General features: G+C 38.7%; 1 protein-coding gene across 2 annotated transcripts in view; it reads right to left on the reverse strand.

The window, feature by feature from the left end:
• fstl5 (follistatin-like 5) overlaps positions 1-21,209 on the reverse strand; it is a 151,968-nt gene that overhangs the window by 10,706 nt on the left and 120,053 nt on the right. For both annotated transcript variants that reach the window (XM_034883342.1, XM_034883343.1), the window contains 4 exons: positions 10,464-10,490; positions 10,114-10,232; positions 4,829-4,978; positions 1,958-2,065 (listed from right to left, as the gene is read on the reverse strand). In XM_034883342.1, the coding sequence (XP_034739233.1) occupies positions 1,958-2,065; positions 4,829-4,978; positions 10,114-10,232; positions 10,464-10,490 (404 nt within the window). The remainder of the gene's footprint in view (positions 1-1,957; positions 2,066-4,828; positions 4,979-10,113; positions 10,233-10,463; positions 10,491-21,209) is intronic.

The following is a 21,209-nucleotide window of genomic DNA, read 5'->3' on the forward strand; positions in this document are numbered from 1 at the left end:
CAGATAGAATGAGGCCTTAATTTCTTCTTCCTCAGTTAATGCAAACTCAACTTCCTCCATGTTTACTTGACGATTGATTAATTCAATATACTGTAAATTCCCAAATCTCTTATTCAAGCAGTAAATCAAGAGTAATATCAGTTCAACTTTGCATTTTTATTCAAAAGATTTTTAGCTACCATCAATGAAACTGGTAAAACTTTATAATAATGGTCTATTAAATATCATCAATACATGCATGAGATACTATTAACCCTTGTATATTACTGATTACTGACCGTACTGTTCATGAAGTACTACATGAATGCATGAAGTTGGGCATGTATTGATGATATTTTATAAAAATGCAGAGTTTAACTGACATTACTCTTGCTTTTCTGCTTGAATAAGGGATGTGGGAATTTACATTATATTGAATAATCAATCAACAGGTAAACACGGAGGAAGTTTAGATTGCATTATCTGAGGAACAGGAAATTAGAAATAAAGGCCTCATTCTCTCTGGTGCAAAGGCATAAAAAGGAGATTTATTTATTTGTACTGGTCTGTTTCTTTTAAGACATGATGTTTCAAATACCTGGGATTGTTGATAAAACAGCTGAGTATATCAAAAGCATGGTCACATATCATTTAACCCTTGCATGGTCTTCACTTTTGGGACCATCTCGTATCCCTCGGATCAAATTGACCCGTAACTTACAGTATATGGGGTTTTAAAAACAATTCTGAAATAATTTTTTTCTTCATAATCTATTAAATGTGCTAAAATAATGAAGAAATCATTTTTATTGGCTGATGTATTATGATTTGTAGTTGTGGAATATTGTTCTGACTACAGATGTGACCAAACCGCATTTTACCCTCATTCAGTATTCAGTAGTTCTTGTTTTTATTTCAAATCCAATGTGCTGGAGCTCTGAGCCAAAACATTTGAAAATGTGTCAGTGTCCAAATACTTGCACACCACACTAAGTGACTATTAATTGCCCTCTCATCAAGCAAAACAAACAAATGAACAATTAAATATCCAAGGGAGGCTGCAGCGATTAATGCCACATTCATGTCGTGCTGGAGAAAAGGGGAAGAACAGGACATTTAATTAGTTGTAATGCCATGCCAAGATGGGGGATTACGTTTATTTACTACACACTGTGTGTGTGTTGCTATAAACTTGTTATGTGTTTGTTGTAGAGCTGGGCAATATATCGGTATATTGATATTAAGAGATGAGACTAGATATTGTCTTAGATTTTGGATATCGTAATATGGCATAAGTCTTGTCTTTTCCTGGTTTTAAAGTCTGCTTTACAGTAAAGTAAGTTCATTTTCTGAACTTAACAGACTTTAACTGTTCTATTTGCTTTTACCCACTTAGTAATTATATCTAGATTACTGATGATTATTTATCAAAAATCTCATTGTGTAGATATTTTGTGAAAGCACCAATAGTCAACACTGGTGATATTTTGATTTTCTCCATATCGCCCAGCCCTAGTTTGTTGTAGGTAGAATAAAGTATTTTAGAGTAAATATGATCATTGTGGTTTTTATGACCTTGTACTTGCCTTTGTTGACAAACCTATGCAATTGGTAATGCTCTGTGGTCGAAACAATTAGTCAATTAACTGGCCTCTATTTTGATAATCCATTTATTGTTTGAGCCACTTTTTAAACAAAAACTTCAGTTTTATAGTGTTGTAAACAGAGTTTTTCTTGGTTTTTGAACTGTTCTTTGGACAAAACAAACAATTAGAAGACTCCACTTTGGGGTTTCGGAAAATCTTGACGGTAATCGTGACTGACATTATATCAATAAAATACACAGAATAATCAACACAAGCACATGTACTAGCCCTTGAATGTCTATTTTTTGGCCTTTCAACCATTTCACAAGCATAACACTCTGTAGAGCAATAACTATCATTTAAGTGTAATACAGAGTGAATTGTGGACTCACCTGGAGAGTAGGCGAGTTCTTCTCCATGTCTCCCCAGCTGAGCAGCCACACCTGGTCGTGAGATTTGTCATAGTGAAGCTTCACAGGATAAGGGTCTGTGCTGACAGTCTGGAGGGGACACACACAATCGAATACAACCAAACTGAGCCTTTAAAGAAAGCAGGGCCACAGAATAAGAATTCAAGGCAATCTAGACTTTGCTTTTGAAGAGATCCTTTTTTGATGTGCAGTGGTAATGCTTCTGAAAAGTTTTCCTGCAGACTAATGCGTCAGCGGTTGACAGGAGCAAGTCTTCTTTTAACAAGGCAGTGCAGAGGTGTGCTTTTTATGTATAAGGTGGTTTTGGTGTTGAGCTGCATTTCAAATCAAGTGGTGACAGACACAATTGCTTTACCACACTGAAGTAATAGCTTTCAGTCTTTATCCGTTACTTGACACACGGGCGCAATATCCCAAGTCGGAACAATAGATGAGTCACTTGTGACAAAGAAGCGCTCCTCGTGCATTAAGTCAACCTGAGTGCAGATAGACAGCCACCTCAAAGGGAAAGCACCTGGGAGAAGATGGCATGCAGTAGCTACAACCTAAACAGCAGCAAGAAAAAGCAATCATCTTTTTTCAAGAAAATTACTGCATCCCTGTATTCCCAAAATGTCCTTTGGCTGCAGCTTATTTTCCATACTATTTGTTTTGCCAAACAGCTCTAATAGTATTGTTTATCTGGGCAAAATAAATATTGTATCACTGAGAGCGCAAACAGCTCCTGAGGGGGTTATTTCAAAGATGAGGTTATCTGTTGAAATCTAACTAATCTCTGAGCATGTAGTCATTGGAGAAAACAGGTGTTCATGTTGTTCTTTTACTCTTGACTAACAAGTTCTTTCTGGCTGGGAGAGATTAGCGAGATCCTCCGCCAATATGCCTGTGGAACTTTAGTGCCAGATCTGTCAGAGATGAAACGTGGAGAGCAGTACAGCACCTTCAAACATTGATCTTTGTGCACTTAATCAGTCCTAACATTCAAATACAATCTCCACATTAAAGTCTTCACCGAGCATTTCATCGGTTTGCTTATTATTATTAGTTTCCGCACGTTTATCATGTCAATAAATCTATGAGGAAATGGAAAGCATTAAAAACTGAAACTATAAACCAGAAATCATGTCCCTCTTACTATTCAAGACAAGATAAGGGTTCAGGTGGTTAATTAACCACTGCTGATATAATGCAGTGATGTTGAACCTCCAGGCGCCTGAATAATGAGCTTGTGACAGTCTCTGGGACACCAACCTACTTACAGGCAAGTCCCCAAGAGGTTTGCAAGGTGTAAACAGCCATCACTGTGTCAGAAACATCTGCAGGGATCTGAGCAACCCTGGATTAGGTTGACACACCCAAAAGCCCACTGACACCGATGATTTAACTCAACTCTGCTCACTAGAAATGGGTTGAAAGTTGTCATGAAGGAATTATGCAACTCCCTGAGTCTGCCTCGCAAAATATAAATTCCCTCAGGAAAATAAATGGTGCTGCAAGGTGGCAGAGTGTTTGAGGGATTGCCTCTTACACCATCTGTGAGGAAAACTGCAGTTGCCATGTTGCTATACAGTATCTATGAGGGGTTGCCAGGTTACAGTTTTGGTGAAGAGGTGGGTCTCGGGGTTACTTGGTCACCACACCAATGTAGCAGGTAAGTGTAGGTCTTGACTGTAGCAGCATGTACAAAATGGGTCAGGTCAGGGGTTAACAGGTAAATCAAAGGTGAGAAAACTGATGTTAAAGCTGTAAAAACCGCACTTTAGATCATCAAGGCAAGTGGAAAAGAGCAGGAGCGAAGCCCTCTTAAGGCTTTGGTCAAGTCGGAACCCAACAGAGTCATTTAGAAAAATCCAACACACGTAGAACCAGATGTCACAAAGTCCTGTAATCTGTAGTCAAACTAAGGTTGTATTTGATGGCACTTTAATGAACCTAAAATTATACATAATTGAATGAAAAAAAATTAAATGAGATCTACATACAGCTGTTGTTGGTTGAGAAGGCATAAACTGTTTTAAGTGGCAGCCTGATTAATGTTCAGAACCTGTACCTACAACTTCAAAATGAGATAAAATGTTAATTAAATGTAGCTGACACCTTAGAATAACAGGTGTAAACCTACTTACTTTAACACTTTAACATAACCTACTTGATTCAAATACTGAGAATCTTGATTTCGAACTATCATATATAAGTTAATCAGTTAAAGGCCAAACACTGGCAAAACATTTAATGAGTCAACCGCCTGTAGAATATGTCACACCTCCTACGGAACATATGGAGCTTGCGAGGGTCAGTATTGGCACACCACAGCACTTACTCTTGCGTGTTAGTATCTTACTAAATTATTACTCAAGTAGAATATTTGTGTAGGCATATCTAATGTGCAAGCTGCTTCCAAAAAGGAAACCGTTCCCCATGGACTTTGGGTAAAGTTAGAGCATGTTGAAGTACAGTCCAATGCTCCATATTTGAGTTTCTAGATGAACTATGTGTTGTATCAAATCAAATCTAGAGTCAAAGACTATTTAATGACATAAGCATGTCCTCCATTCAGCAAAATCAAATGAAGTAGTGTTTTCTATTGGGGAGTTTTTGGTATTATAACTGTTTCACAAAATAAGTCAAAGAGAAAGGAAAGTTACTCGCCTTTTGCAACCTTGATGTTTTTTTGGCATAGATAGAAGCAGAAAAACCTTCACTTTCCCCAAACAGGAAAAAGTTATTTCTCTGTGTAAAATAGTTAACTCCAACCACATCACTTATACATTGTTGTAACGTTGCTGACACACTTGACATGAACCTGGTTTTCCAATTTATCCTGAAAACTACCTGAACAGCCTTCTGAGACTGGATGTCAACTATGAGCACTCGGTCCAAGGTTGGCTGTGTCACATAAATAAACTTGTCCTTGATGTTGACCGCTGATGACCACACACACCTCTGAACCTCCTCTCCTGGTGAGGTGGGGCACACCTCCTCCTGGAATAAAAACAAAAGCACACACACATTCTTGGTCAACTAATTGTTTTTCATATCACAGGGAAATGCGTCTCATTAAAAACTATTATCTTTATCCAGTCGTCATTCTGTGTTGTTTACCACTTACATTCTTATCTCTCTAGCTGATGTGAGTTGTGTTATCTTGGCAACCGAAATAAATAAGCTTTGGAAGGTCCTGAAAAATCTCTGTAATCGTTCCCATTTGTCCTTACATAATCCACGACACACAGCCTGCTGATGTTATGGCTGTTCAACTTTCAGTCCTGGCAGCTCTCACCTCCCTGGCCAACGGTAACCTTAACTGGCCTTCTATCTCTGGAGCTCCCCCCACCCCGCCAGTCCTCCAAGCTTCCAGGCTCTGCCTCTGTTGGACGATTTAGGTAGCTGTTGGCTAGGATGAATGAAGTGCTCCGGCGTTCCAGGATGAACCCTTCCTCCTATATTTACAACCGCAGAGGCAGTCCGTGACAGGTCCCTTCCCTACAGGCCAACTTCTGTCAGTTAGAGGGGCATTAGGTAATGTATGGACTTCATTGAACTATATGAGAGGGAGCTGTTGCATCGCTGGCAGAATTTATCTCATCTATAGTCCCCCCACTCTCTCTCACACACACACACACACACACACACACACACACACACACACACACACACACACACACACACACACACACACACATACCTGTTTGCTGCATTTTATCTGTAGAAATTCAGGTTCATTTGGACATACATGCAACAATACCTCCTAGTAGAGCTAGAAGGTAGGTCATTTGATGCAGAATGCTAAAACAGTGACAGTGCTTTGGCGTTTATGGGCTCCAAAACAAGGTTTTCAATTCTTTGTAGCTGTAATGTCTTTCAGTGTCCAGTTATAGCACAATCTGTCAGTGTTTTTGATCTAAAATCGTTTGACTCATTGGTGTTGAACCTTGTGAAACCCCTGCAGTCCCACACTGTAGTCGTTTCTTGCTTCTTGGCTGTAAATATCTCACTTATTGAACCTTTTAAGAGGTGAGAAATCGAACATTTGATGCCCAGCTGAGGGTGTGAACAGAGGCGGCTGTAATCCTCCCTGTGTTAGTGTGTTGCATATGTCTGTATTTGTGTGGGTGCGTATTATGTATGTGATTTATGTAGTAACTCACAACTGCTAAAGACTGAAGAAGGAATGTTTTTTTTTCTTTTGATATGGAAATGCTTTCACAACATACAGTATACAGTGCAATGTAAATGTTTCATGTATACACTAAAACCTTTACTATATATGACTGTATTTAGCACTGGAACCACACCAGGAACAGTACAGTATCTTTTGAACAGAAACTGTGAAAAAAGTTTCTTAAAAAGATGCCGAGTATTTTTTACTTGTGAATCTGGATAGTAACATTCTAAATAAGTATGTTTAGAAATATGACGGTTCTGATATTCCCCAGTTAAGCCACTGGATGATTTGCAGTACTAATATATTTGTGACACATCAGCCACATCATCTGTGGGGAGAAAAACTGCAGAAAAAATGTGAAACAGCTACATCCAAAGTGTCAAAAAGAGACAGTTGACTCTACACACATCTATTCTATATACTGTATAGGGTGTTTTTCTATGGTGTCAATCCAAACTGCTATAGACGTGGTGTTGATTTGAGAATATTTCAACATGATGTGCTGATTAAATTGTACTTAGATAACTCAATTAGAAATTACATGTAATAACATCACAGTTTAAGATACTGATTCAACAGAAAGAAAGAAGAGCGAAGTGTATCATATATGATACATGAGGCTCATCGACACATTTGAACCTAGATTTTGTTTTTGGAAAGAGGTGCAGATTAGTTGATGTAGGTTGTTTCCTGCGGTGTTGATCACCGCAGGAAATATGAAGTTAATGGAAAAATAAGAAGCTCGGAAAATGCTTCTGGGGAAAGTGAACAATGTGGAGAAGTGCAAATTAGCTGTTGATTATGTGTACATGGTATAATAATTATACTGTACATATCCACAATACCCTCCCTATGTTAAACTAATAAAAATAACCATTTAACACATGAATTGATGCAATGCTGAGGCAGCGAGAAAAACATGGATGATCCTTCTCGGCGGCAATGGGAAGAAGAATGCGGACACATTGTGGTTATGAATCTACCACAATTAGACATCAGTGTTTTCCCGCTACTGTGTGTTTCACAGTAAAACACTGTATATGGTAGTTAAGGATAATGGATTGGCTGTAAGATTTCCATAAACAAATCAATCAGTGCTCCTCTGCAGTGGCGAAAACGTGAGTTCCATGCTGGGAGCAGCCCCATGTGCTCACACAGCAATCCCCCATCACAGCACTGGAACTGGCATCACAGTGCTTGCAGTGATTGATATCCTAATACAAACACACCTCTCAGAGGAACGCTTGGCTGATTGTTGTGCATTCATGCCATCGCTTTATGTATAACAGCCATCCAATAAGCGCGGGGGCTCCTGGATGAAAAGCAGCTCAGAGGAAAACGTCCATTTGAAAACACATGTAAATCTAACAGGTATCTATCAGCAACCTGCTTTGAATATTTTGCTGCTTGAAGGCTTTGGTGATAAACAGTGTCGGTGTGGGGAAGGCTGCTGAGCGGTGAAATCCCCTCTGACTGCCTGTGGCCTGCAAATGAACAGGCTCACCGCTGTAAGGTGGCCCCTTGTGTCCACTGGGCATTGATTTCTGCAGCAAGCAAGGACTAGCCGGAAGAACGTGTGACTATCAACCCCTTTAAAGCTGCACTAATCAATAGTATTATTGTAACAATATAAACATTTACTATGTGTGATATAGAAGGGTTTGCTCGTAATGAAGAACCTCCTGAGATCTATCATTCAACTCAGTTACCCTCAACTCCACAAAGCATTTTACCATCTTTCAGATAATTAATTTGGTTTTACAGTTTTGGTTCAGTGTGACCACTATTCTATATCCACAATGTTACACTTCTGGGATTGCTCAGTTGCCATCGGAAATTCCACTGGATGTCACACTTTTCAGCCGGATGTTAACAGCTCCTCAGATCACTGCATGGTAAATTGAGACAGCTAGCTAGACTATCTGTCCAATCTGAGTTTTCTGTAGAGGGACTAAAACAACTTTTGAACATACTGTATACTGTATGTTCCACCAATCTCCCCTATCCCGGAATGCTGTGGACTAGCCAGACTTTTCTCCGCGTTGCTGTGGAGGAAGATCTGGCAATGCAAGACCATCTGACCGCTGATTAACAGCAGCAACCAGCTGTTTTAGGCGAAAACAGCTCTGTTAAACCCACTGTACAGCCAGATTCTTTCCCTTAGAAGGTAGTGAGAACGGAAAATATACAGGCGTTAAAAGGAGAGTTAACATTGGAATCATAAGGTGGACATAAACAACACTCCAAATGAGACAAATGTCTGTTACAATGTCTGTTGTAAATAGACTTAAGGTTTGCTCTGTACACCCCTCCTTTGCTTGAAGCCTAAACACACAAAACAACTTTTCATAACATTTTCACAATTTCATAGGACTGTTTTTGAAGGCTGTCTCTTCTCATAATTTATTTTTCTTTATTCGTTTCGCTGTTAGATGAAAACAAAGTATCTCCAAAATGTCAACATCTCATGAAATGAGAAAAGCAGCATTTTTTTTTGTTTTTCCAATATATAAAGGTATTCCAAAATGTCTTTCTCACCCTAAAAAGCTAGTCTTGTACAAACCTCCAGTACTCTGGGATTTCAGTAAAAAAAATCAATCATTATACCTTCTCTGTACTGTGAGTAATTTACAACTATTTGTCCGTTCATTGGAGGTATAGAGATCATACAGGTGCTGTCAATAAATAAACAAAATGCATCTGGGTACAAATCGTATCTGTGTGCACTTATATCTAAGCTGGCAACATGGTGGTTGGAGGCTGTCCTCTAAATTCGCTGTTGCAACAGCAAAGCCTTGTCTTGGGCAGGACACTAAACCTTTACCTGATTGGCTGCATTTGAAATAAATCAATATGCAAACTATATTCTCTGCTAATGATGGATTTTAGTTGTTGTTACTAGGACAAGCAACAGGAGGACGCTGGTCAAGGCCAGCGTAAAATGAATCACATGAGTCGCACATTAACACATTTTGCTATTCATAAACACAAACCCCTCAAGAGAGTTCACTGTTGTGATTGCTTCATGGTGGAAAATGTACAATTTTGGATTTATGCCTGTCAAGGTCTTGCAACACCATTGATCGCTCCCTTTAACACTTCTATTTTATTATCTGGTTCTTATACAAGATTTTCTCATGTAATAAAATTGAGATTTTAACTGCAATGTGGCAACTGTGGTTGGTGTGTGAGTCCTTGGCAGGCATAAACCATAAGAAAGATATATGTGTGTTATTCCCACACTGATTATTTAAAAACACTTTACAAATTCTAGTCTGAATTGAAAAAGATAGCCAGAGGGTTAAAGTCAAGGAATCTTTTTAAGGGTTAAGTGTTTTAGAAGAAAAGAAATGCTGTTCATTTTTTAAAGATAATATTGAAATATTATCACCTCAGAACCTTCAGCAGTCGTTTAGTTCAAATTGTGCATGACATTGAGCAACATTAGCATTCATTTAAAGTTGTGTTTTTAGCTATGCAAGACATTTTAAGCATGTCATTCAGTCTCCTTTTAGCTCTGTTTTACTCTCCACTAATTAAAACATAAAGCTGATAAATGTTTGACATTCTTAACCAGCTAGTTGAAAACTTTTTCGGTCCGCTGTTTGGTGATGGGCAGGTAGCGTACAGTGGGTTCTTCAGTTTCTTCGGTTCAGTTTACTCTCATATTTAAGATAATTCTTACATGAATTTGCCACAGCACTGATCACACGTCTGTAACTGATTTCTTTTCCATAGCAATAACAGCCGAGGCTCATAGGTGTTGTACAAAACCAAAACATACTGATTAATAAGACTTGGATTTTTCAGAATCTAAGTTGACATTTTAAACCTCAATGACACCTAAACATAAACCTAATATTGTTGGTAAATTATCTAGGAGACAGCTAATATCACAATGAATCACTAGATGAAAAAAAAAAAAAAAATAGTCACTTGCACGACCACTCACCTGCAGAGCCAGCAGCTTCTCACTGGGCTTAATGTGTCGTTGTATCTCACATGCCACAGGCTGAATGACTTTAATACCGTCGTCATAGAACACGTAGAACATGTTGCCAATACCGAGACCTGAAAAGGATGCAGAAACAGCCCTGTTATAGACAGTACACACCTAAAAATAGCTCAAAAGACTGCACAGTGTGAACATGTGCAACGGAAATAAGCCTACAACATTGTTATCTACTTTCAGAGCAACAAATCATTTAATCCCTCTCATCACAGTTCAGTAACCCTATTACAAAAATTCAATTAACTCAGTTTAATGAATGGTATAGTGAAGCAGTGGCAGGCAAGACATACCTTCTTCTCGCCACAAAATGTTTGCCACTGTGAGGGAGAAAAAGAGGAAAGCACAGTTAAAAATCAATGTAAGAATCAACGGGGTCCCTTTGTGAGAGCTAACAGCCGAACACTTACTCCTATTGTGGTAAAGAGGAAACCAGACTGCATGAAAGTTTTATGGAAACAGTGTCTCTGACACCTAGTGCAACAAACAATCGATAGAGCCCCCTGCTTGGATGTAATTTGATATAAAACACTGGAAAATGGAGTGCAGTCATCATACAAGTACTGTAAAACAGTTTGATTTATGTTTTGATTTTTTTTTGTGAGGATGCTGCAACAGACGTATGCAGAAAGATGTGAAATAGTTCAAAATAATACATTAGATACATGTCATCATCCATCAATTTGAGCTGTATGGATAAGCCACCTGAGACATGAGACCATGGCCATGGGTAGTCTATAGGTTTAAAGCTCAGATGATTATCATAAGTCATTAGGAGGTATTATGAGTGTTCCTTCTTCAGTGGCAAAACCAGTTGTGGCTCCTATAACAGGTAATTTCTCATTAATTCACTTAGAGGTGACTAATGGTGTAAAATGTCAAATGTAAGCCACATAACACACTGAGTGCTTTAATGGGCGACCGCAAATGCAGATCCGCTGTTGGCTTTTAAAGCAGGCACTACGCACTGAAAGAAAAGATATCATTACTTAAAATTGCATGACTAAATAGTGATGTGGTAAGGAGAAAATATGAAGCCATTATACAATTATTTTCCATGCAGATTCTGCTACTCAATCATTTTTATCCTCCACCACACAAGTAACATTACCATCCTCTCACTTTGGCTTTTTAACTGTGACCTTCTCTCTCATTGTTCATCTGTCCCCCGGTCTTCCCTCTGCTTCTACCCCATCTTCCATTCAGGCATTTTCAGTCTACAAACCAATCTCCAGCCCAATTCACATCCGATTCTAATCTCGCCTCTATTGCAGTGCTCATTCCCGCAGCCTCTTGCTAGGGTGGAAAGATGTAGAGAAAGAAAAGGGGGGGAAACAAAGCCAACTAGACACCGCTCTGCCGTTAGTCAGCCTTAATCTTTCAAAAATGCTTTGTCAAGTGTTTCCTGTGCACTCTTGCATACCTTTTAGCTCATTAAAAGTTACACAAAAGGAGTGGGGTCTATAGATAGACAAAGAAGGAAGGCGGGTAAGGGAAAAATAAAAAACATTTTATTTGAGATGTGCCAAAAAATGGAAAATGGAGAAAATGGAAAAGAGGAGTTGAGATGAGATCTTGTGTGCCCCGGTCTTTTCCAATAGCCCACAGTATTGATGCTATTCATCACTTGGCAGAAAGACTGTGGCTGTTTTGCGCATACAAGGGGCCTATACATCAACTTCATCATCCATATAGCAAAACAAGCTGGATGCCACTGTAGGCGGTGAGTTCACTCTTTCTGGTCGTAATAACTGTGTTTCCACTGGGCTCCAAACATTGGAAGCACCACGCTCACCAGCCAGCCTGGACTCTTCAGTTCCTTCCCGTCAGCAAGGTTACAAAAATTCAATTTGTTTACAAGAGCTGCGACAGTGGGCAAAACAGCCTGTGGGTTTTACCATAGCGTCATGGCAGAAGACAGCGGATGCATAATGTAGGTAGAGTAATTGGATCACAGTGGATGCAAATGCATAATGTAACTCAGGACGACTGCCGTGGGGGTGCAGGGTCTTGCTGCTCTTTCCAAAGATTATCCCAGAAGTTTGTTGAGATTTTGACCCCTGCAGTGTGTTTACTTTCTGCTTTAATCATAAGAACCACTCAAACACTTTATTATTGACGCACTGTAACTGTTTTAGGCAGTTACGAGGAAGCAACACAGGGATGAAACTAACTGGGGAACAAGTCCTTCAGTTTTCTTTCTTTTTTTTCGTCATCTGCATTGGTACAAAACAAATATCCTTTAAGTGCAGTGACTAATAACATGCAGGGCAGGTGCGCCACAAATCTATACTGCAGCTATGCCAAAAACACTTTAGGTGCATCTGCCAAATTTCACTTACATCCAGTCCTGGATTAAGATACCTCAGAACCCCCTGCTTTGGGTCTTAGCCACAGCCTATGAACCTAAAGATCAGCAGAAATTCGTATTTATTAAGAGCATCTCTAATACTTTCTTCAGTTCTGCTCTCCTAAATGTTCCTTTTCTTATTCATATACATTATAACATTACATTTGCTTTAGCGGATGCTTTATTCCAAAGCATGCATTTAACCATGAATGTACCACCTTTTCTCTTCAAATCTACTACCTCAAATCTACTCAAATGTTTTAATATTCTCAATTGTTTCTCTGTTTATAGAATGTATGAAACTGTCACTTTATTTTTCTGATCAGAATCAGGGATTACCTACACTGTAAATGTTCTTAATTAGCTTGGTACAATAAGCAATGGAGAGTTCCAGCTGAAGTTGATTAGTTGAGTTTTTCAGTGTGAATCTCTTTTTTTTCTCTGACTTCAACTTTTGTCATATAGTCATACATATTTAATGTTATTAAGAAATACCTTGATTTAAAAACAAGTTTTCAGAGGCTTTAAATGATAAAGCTAGTAATACCATATTTTTTTAATGACAACAAATCCCCTTAAAAGAGCACAACCGACAATGTACCAGACCATTCCTCAATACCTAATACCTAATTCCTTTTATTCACCATTACTGAAACCGGAGTAAAGCATTTATTTGTTGGTAGCTACTACCCTTTTTTTTTTACATTTTTTATTTGTGAACAACAATGGAGCTCTATGGCACACGGGAATATGATAAATCAGGCTTTGGCTACAAAGACCATACTTGTTAGTAGGATCAAGTCCTTGTTGGTTTTGATCTATGCATATGTTTTGTAGATAATACTAAACATACTAAATAATATCACCAACAGTAGGCTTCCAACACTGTGGATACTGCCTGGTTAGAGCTCCGTGTTGCTGACAGCTTGTCCAACACTGTGGGAAAGCCCACTGTGATGGGGAGGGACACCGTTAATGGGAACATGCATGCTATTTTGGCATGAACTGATCTTCTCTATTTGAAGAATATGGAGCAGACTGCATGGCAAACCGTACAGAATAAAACAAAAGCTTTGTGCAGACTTTGGTGTGGAGGACTAGTTCTCGCCTGTGTGCCAATGAGGCATGGGAGATTGCAGGGTTTGTTCCAACCAATCACTTCATAGCAAACTTCACTGATTAGATCTTCCTCACTGCCTGAATGTGTGAAATCAAACATTAATTGGAACAAAAGCCTTTGAACTGTTAAAACGACATAAAAAGATTACTTAGAAACACTGTAAAGACTCTAGAATAAAGGCAAAGGAGTTTGTAGAAAATAGAACTGGGTAAAATCTAGAGAGCACAGAGAATACTATAGAGCAAAGAAAGCCCAGTCTATATAGTAAAAAAAAAAGGCTGAAAAAGGGCAACCAAGAATATTTATTAGGATGAAATGACTTGTCGTTGAGGGAGGTCCTTGATTTCCACCAACTGCGGAACAGCTGCGGATCTGACAGGAATAAGAATCTTTTACAAGTGCCATGTGTACCATTTTTATTTTTTATAAGAGGAAAGCAAATAAAAGGAAATCCTGCTAGGATAAAAAAAATCCCACACAGTTTTCCTCATTTTAGGATATGTCTCAAATCAGTCTAGGGATTGAACGATTTATCGGCCGGCCGATATTCTCGTTAGTACATGTATCGTCATCAGCCGTGGCGCGGCTGCTGCGTTCGCTGATTTTCCCAGCATTATTTACAGACAGGCGTCCAAACAGGCAGCTCTGTGTTGCTAGAGACGCTGCAGTTCACGTGCAGACCAGGCACTGCCCCGTGGCCAGGCTGGCTCAGTGGTGGAGCAGGCGCACATGTATTGAGAGGTTTATTCCTCGATGCAGAGGTCCAGGGTTCAAATCCGACCTGTGACGATATCCTGCATGTCTCACCCCTCTCTTATTAACGGTTATCAAAGGGGGAAAAGCCCAAAAAATAATCTTATAAAAAAAGACCATGCACTGCCCCTCCCCCACTAGCAGAGGGCTGGAAGCCTGCTCTTCTAGAAAAACAGTAAGATATAAACTTTCAAAGCAGCTGAAATATTGCCATACACGTTATAAGTGGAAACACGTTGCTCGATATGTGCAAATGGGAAATGCGAAGGCCTCCTCCATAAAACTGCTTGCCATTGTATTTAGGGAGCTGCAAATAGCTAAGTTGTAGGCTATCCGTAGCTGTTATGAACACTGGTCATAGGATTAAGTAATGCCGACGTTCCGTGTGTGGTATTTGTGGGGGTTTTATTCAGCAACCACCTGGCTGAGGTTTAGACGTGTGTGTGTCTCTTCCTCTCTCCCTACTTGGAGCTGGGCAGAGTTGCCGTTTCAGTGATTTCAGAGCGCAGCCAGTCACTCAGTCACACAACGCATCACAGTGATATATGAGGGTGCTGCACCATCTGAAAGACAGCTTTTAAAACTTTGAGAGATACGTTTTACACGTGGTTGAATATTTATACCGTTTAACGTTGATGCAGTTTAGAACAGAAACTTGAACAATTTGTTGCTTAATGTGCATCTGACATGTTATTTCCCTCTGCTGATTATGTTCTGTGGTTGACAAATCTGGCAGCTTCTTTTACATTTTTGTTAAGACCCACTACTGTGTTGTCTTTGCATATTAGTCTTAGACATGTTCATTTTACTTTTATGTAGAAAAATTGAAACCATGGCAGTCTTAAATTACAAATCAAGCACTTTATTTCAGTGGCTACTTTTAGGTTGTAAATAGTTGGTTACTTTTAAAATTAAGTATTACAATGTGTTCCTTATTATGCTGCTTGCTTGTTGCAACTGTGTGCAATAGTGTCAATTTATTTATGCTTAAATAATTTTAGAATTTATTTTCACAATTTTATTATGCTTAAATATGTTTTTTTAGTATTTTCAGCACTTAACTTTTTTAACTTGTTCTACCTCACTGTTTTGACTTTTTGTCAAATATAGTTTTTTTAAGTTCAAGAAATGTTTCTTTTTTAAATTGAAACTTGTAACATATGTTATCATCATTGTGTCATTTTTACGATGTAGATTGAATGAGCAAAAGCAGTATTGTTTCCAAATACCGGGTCAAGGAAGTCGGCAGCCTGTATCGGCCATTGGCTAAGACTGATAAAAGAAACTCCATATCGGTTGATCCCTAGATTAGCCTCAGTATCTTCACACAACACACCAATCAGATCTAGAAAATAAAACTTTTAATTTCTCAAAACTTAATTTATATTGGAAATTGGTGAAATAATCTGACCCCACCTACAGATGGGATTCAGTAACAGACTCCTGACTGAGTGGAGAGTTTTGCAGTTCAGTACTTTACGGCCCACTCCAGTTCCAAGACTTTCTGTTCCTGCTATGTAAAGGTCATACATTACTTATCGGGCCTCTACAGTATGTCATGAGGTATTGAGTAAATAAAATTCATATATTTATTGTATATTAAAGAGTACATACTGGAGTGAGTAGATTATGGAACGTTACTATCCGCACTTTACAACCTGACACATTACCTCATAATTTTACACTCAGGGTTTACACTGTTAACTAATAGATTAACCTGAATTTTAGATTTACATTCCATAAAACATGCTTAGTTGACTAAACAAACTGAGCCAAAGGTACTTACTCAAGATAATGTAAACCAAATGAACTGAAGGTGAGTATTTCAGTCATAATCATTATTTACTTGCTGGCCAGCTGCTTTAAGCAACTGAGGCCCATCGTTTCATTACCTCCTTTGACTTTTTGTCTCTCAGCCTTTTGTTACCTCTGTCATATATTAGTGTATCCAATAATAAACTATACTCATAAAATTACATTAACCTTAGCTAACCGGTCAACTGTTACCCCATTAAAAAGTTTCAGCAACTATGAGTGCCGAAATATCTAATGTAATGTGGTGATTAGAAATATACTGTAAGCACTGAAAATGTCCCTGAATCTCATTAAAGTCTTAATTATTCGCAAGAGTTCAAGGCTAACTGTTAGTCCACAATGGACACAAATAATACCAGTGCTGCTGCCATGTTGTGTCCTCTATGCTAATTACCTTTCTAATGAGAACCAATTAACAACAAAACAGTAAAACCTTAATCATTACCTCTCAGTATATCACTCATATAATAACAATAAAATAACTTTTATTGAGACAATTCGTGCACAAAGACAATAATATGGAAAGGAAAAAAGAAAGTTACAGATGAAAAGTGGCACTTTAAAGGATGATATTCTTAATTAATGTGAGACTTCTTCTTGCAATAACATAATTCTAAAAGGACTTCTTGATTTGGTCTACAAGGGCACTCCAGTTAAAGAGGGAAGGGGTATTGGCTATGTAGTGTATATACTGGCTCATCTGCTTGAGCCAGTATATACACTACATAGTACTCTGAATGTCCCTGATATAAGGAATGAAGTACGGCATAAAGTGGAAAGACTGAAGCAGCAAACGCTCGTTCTGAGCCTTGCTGATCCTCTGACACGGCAGAAATAATTGGCACATTGTGAAGGGCAGATATTTATTCCAGTTTAGCTGCAGACTGTCAGAGATGGATAGTGTTCTGCCTGCTGGTGACAGACTCCGTTAAAGAGATCTCAGAGTAGTGACTGCTCAGGTTTTCCCAAACAATGAAGCGCTTGGGTAAATTTGAGAGAAAAACAATTCACTTTAGTGCTGTGCCTATAAAGAGTAGGTTTTGACCTTCAAGCATCTAAAGAAGATCATTCATGCCTTGCTCATCAAATCATGTTTTTCAGTTCATCGCCTGCTTATTACCTTATTCAAGCCTTTGACAACTGGCTTAGTTAGCTATTTGGCTCTGTCTCTTATTCTAATGTGTCTGTATGAGAAGCCTAAGGCAGGTCATAAACAATGATTTGCAGAATGAGATCATTACTTTCCACAAAGTCAGATTTCTAAAACATTTCCAAGTTTAATCACAATGTGTCATTTGAATCTGTGTCTGTGTCAGATCCGTGGTATTAGATCAAGGGAAGTCTGGCACCACAACATGCCCAGCAGCATCTCACCGTCTACGGGATCAGAGTATGAAACTCTTGGTTAAAAGCGTCCTTGATTCTGCTACTTAAAAGGCAAAATGCCACCCATTTGAAAACAATTAAAGTCAGTACTTGTGAACATGAAATACAAATTGCAAAGATAGAAAACCAGTGGGACTAGCACTTAAAAAAATAAAGGGGACAAAGTTACAATTATGCTGAAAATCATCTGAGAAACATAAGTTAAGTTAAAAAGCTGTTTTCGGCGGTTATAAGGACATTTGGTGGATGATTACATGCTAATAGTTTATACTGTCCATGACCCTGGATGCCAGACGATGTGTAGGTGTCATATTGGGAATGGGAGATTTAGGGAAACTTGTGCATCATGTTAGACAGGATTAATTTTAGAGGGGGTTGGCACAGTTAAAGGTTCTATATATAAGATTTTGAACATGTATATAGTAGCAAGCAACTAGTTGCTGTAAAGATATGGTAGTGTTATGGCATTATGAGCAGAGACTGAAGTTGCGTTCCATTTGTGTGTGTGTTGTAATCCAAGCTTCTCTGTTCTTTGTTTTGGTATCTGGTGTGCTACGTGTGCATGTAAGTCCCTCCCTTTGAAACTGTTGGCCCTCTCCTTGTTTATAAAGACCACTTCTGCTTGGCTCGGCTCAGTTAGAGTCTATCGCGGTGCCCCGTCATCCATTTTCAGATTGCAGATTTAGTACCGCCTCAGGCGTGAGGCGAGCGTGGCTGGTGGTCATGGTGACGCCGCAGGAAACTGCCGTGACCTAACGCAACACACACAGAGCGTCGAAGGTGCTGTTGCCATAGCCAGAAGACAAATTTTATTTTAAAAGAAGCTGGAGGCAGCAAAAAAAAAAAAACTGGCTTAACTATTCAAAAATGGCAGGTTCATTCAGGACACCCCTATCTGTCGCTAGCAATGATGACACAGTGATTAGTGACAATTCTCTCCGACCAATCAGTAGTCTGCAGGTTTTCGCGTCAGTTTTTGGCATTGCCTCAGCTCGCTGGAACCTCGACTGAGTTGGTATTAAAAAAAAAAAAGTACCTGTTAAGGTACCAGGGACTTTTTTTTCGTAATGGAAAAACAAAAAAGGCAAGTCAAAGCGAGTCAAACAGGTACCATTTAACCGAAAAACGCCATAAGAGATTTACCTCTCACACAGCATTTTAAAAGTGAGGTGTCAGAGTGCCGTTGAAAGTGTTCAGCTCAAGGCTTTTCCATCAAAGCAAACACGTTCTTTGGCTAAAAAATGCCTCTGTGGATAGCTAGGCAAGCTAATAATTACATTACAACACCTTGCTGAGAGCACGAAGGTAGGCTGTTTAAAGTCTCAATGATTTTATAGAGCTTTGGCTAGAACATGACGCCTTGCTGAGCTAATCTGGATTCACACTCTATATGTACTCTAGCCTAGGGGTTTGAATGGGGATTCTGACATGACTTTGGTTTATGGGCCATAAATGGGGTACACAGATTTCTAATAAGATTTCTATATTACTTTTTTATTACATTTTTAGCAGTTTTAATTGTTAAAAGCAGATGACAAATGGCAAGGCACTCAAGTGCATGCAAACAGACCTGAGTGAAAAACAGTAGATATGGATAAGACATGAAGGATGATATCCAGAACCGGTGAAGTCAGTGAGCATCATCACTAATACGGCAGGTAATTGAAATGTGATGTTTAAGTGCATTGGCTGCCTTTAGCTTCTTCACTTGATGTTTTAAAAATGCAGGTGACCTCTTAGATACCATTATTTGGAAGGTAAGCAGGAAACAAGTGAAGAAGGGAATAGCAATGTATTTTGTAGCTCTCAATGGAAAGTACTATATTTAAGAGAAAAGTATACTTAAAAGCAAACCTAATTTTCTTTCCAATGATGTGTGATCAGCTGCTGTATCTGGAAAACCTGAGTGCTGACAGTGTTTGTAGGAAACAGGCAGAGATTAATTGATGGCTGACCTGGAGCTGAATCCATCTTCTTCCTCATTCTATTTTTAAGGTCAGGTTACATTGACAAAGAACAACGTACATACAAAGAAACATTCATTTGGTATTCCATTACGTGATGAATAATGAGATTCTATGCGATCGACACACTCGTTTTTAACATTTCTTTGTATTTTCATCTTTTTTCTTATTGTTTTATATGTATTTAAATGCAATTATGAGCTTGAATCTGTCTGCTTGTCTCTTTATCTGACTAAATTGGTCTTGTTGGTGGGATTGCGAGTATCTTAGCAAAAATACCTCACTTTTGTGCGTGTAACTAAAAACAAGAGCTTTAAACTTGTGAACCATCACTTTTAAATGGGTGGAATAAATTTGCATTAATTATTGGAATAATCATTTATGAAAAGATAACTACGCTGTGTCTGGAGAAATAATTTAAGTATGATATTCACAGAATATCTCAACCAGTATTACCCGTGAGTCAGCATAAAGCAAGCATGAAGCAACATGGTGTGTGGAAACTGGGGATTGTGCTGTAACACATCCAACAACAGCCCTGCATGGTCTCAACATTCACTGCATGCTCTTCTGTTTCTATTAATACTGTTTTGTAATGACAGAAGTTTGCTAAACTTATTATTATCCATTAAAGGGGAAGTTTTTAGCTTAATTTACCTTAACTGAACAGCTCCAAGGTAATTAGAATATTTATATTACTTTTTTTTTTGTTGAATGGTGGTCGTCCCGCTCCCCCCTAGCGTCTGTGAGCGGAAAAACCTTGCACCGTTCGGCCGGCGAGTCAGAAGTATCACGTGATATCAGGTCTCGCGATGTCACAAATTGCTTCATGGCACTAACAAGGGAGCGATGGAGGTTTTACGAGTTATTCCCAATTTTGTCATGGCTGAGCCGGCAAAAAAGAAGCAGAAACTTTGGAAAGCATTGTCGGAGGAACAGAGAAAGAGGAAAAGCCAGACTGACCGAGCAAGGATTCAGACACAAGTTAACATAGGAGCTGCCACATATCGATTCCAAAGCTGTAGGGGGGGGGGCTCTATAGAGAAACCTGTGAGAAAAAAGTGAGAAAACGGCGAAGAAATTGCCAAAACCCTTTAACAGGAAACAACTACAGTGTTTGAAGATATTTGTTGTTCCTGATGAAGATTCCTGTTTTAACACTCAACATCACAATAAAAAGTCTGAGCTCACGCCTAAGTGGCTTTAACACTTAAGTATCGACTGCAAACTGGCAGATTTCCTAGAAATTATCACCTTGCCGCCCTCTTAGAGCCCAATACAAATATCTTCAGGGGGTAATCTAATGCCAAGATAATGCAAATGACAAGAGGGTGAAAAAATCTTAGTTTCACCTTCCTATAGGTGAAACAAAGATTAGAAGAAACACTTAGAAGAACATGCACAAGATTAGAAGAACAAAGATAGGTTATAACCGTGGCTAAACTCAAATAATAGTCAGTCTCTTCTTACCAGTCAGATTTACTGTAGATGATGACTGTTTTTTCATCCCTTCATACATCTGAAGTTCATTTGATCAAATATTTCCCCCACAATAATGGATCAATAAATGTAAGCTGTGTCACGCAGAAAAAAGATTTATACACTTGTGATCATTTTTCTACATGCTAAAAAAATATTTTAAAATGTATTT

This window comes from Etheostoma cragini, chromosome 10, assembly GCF_013103735.1.
Source record: "Etheostoma cragini isolate CJK2018 chromosome 10, CSU_Ecrag_1.0, whole genome shotgun sequence".
In the NCBI taxonomy this organism is placed as follows: Eukaryota; Metazoa; Chordata; class Actinopteri; order Perciformes; family Percidae; genus Etheostoma; species Etheostoma cragini.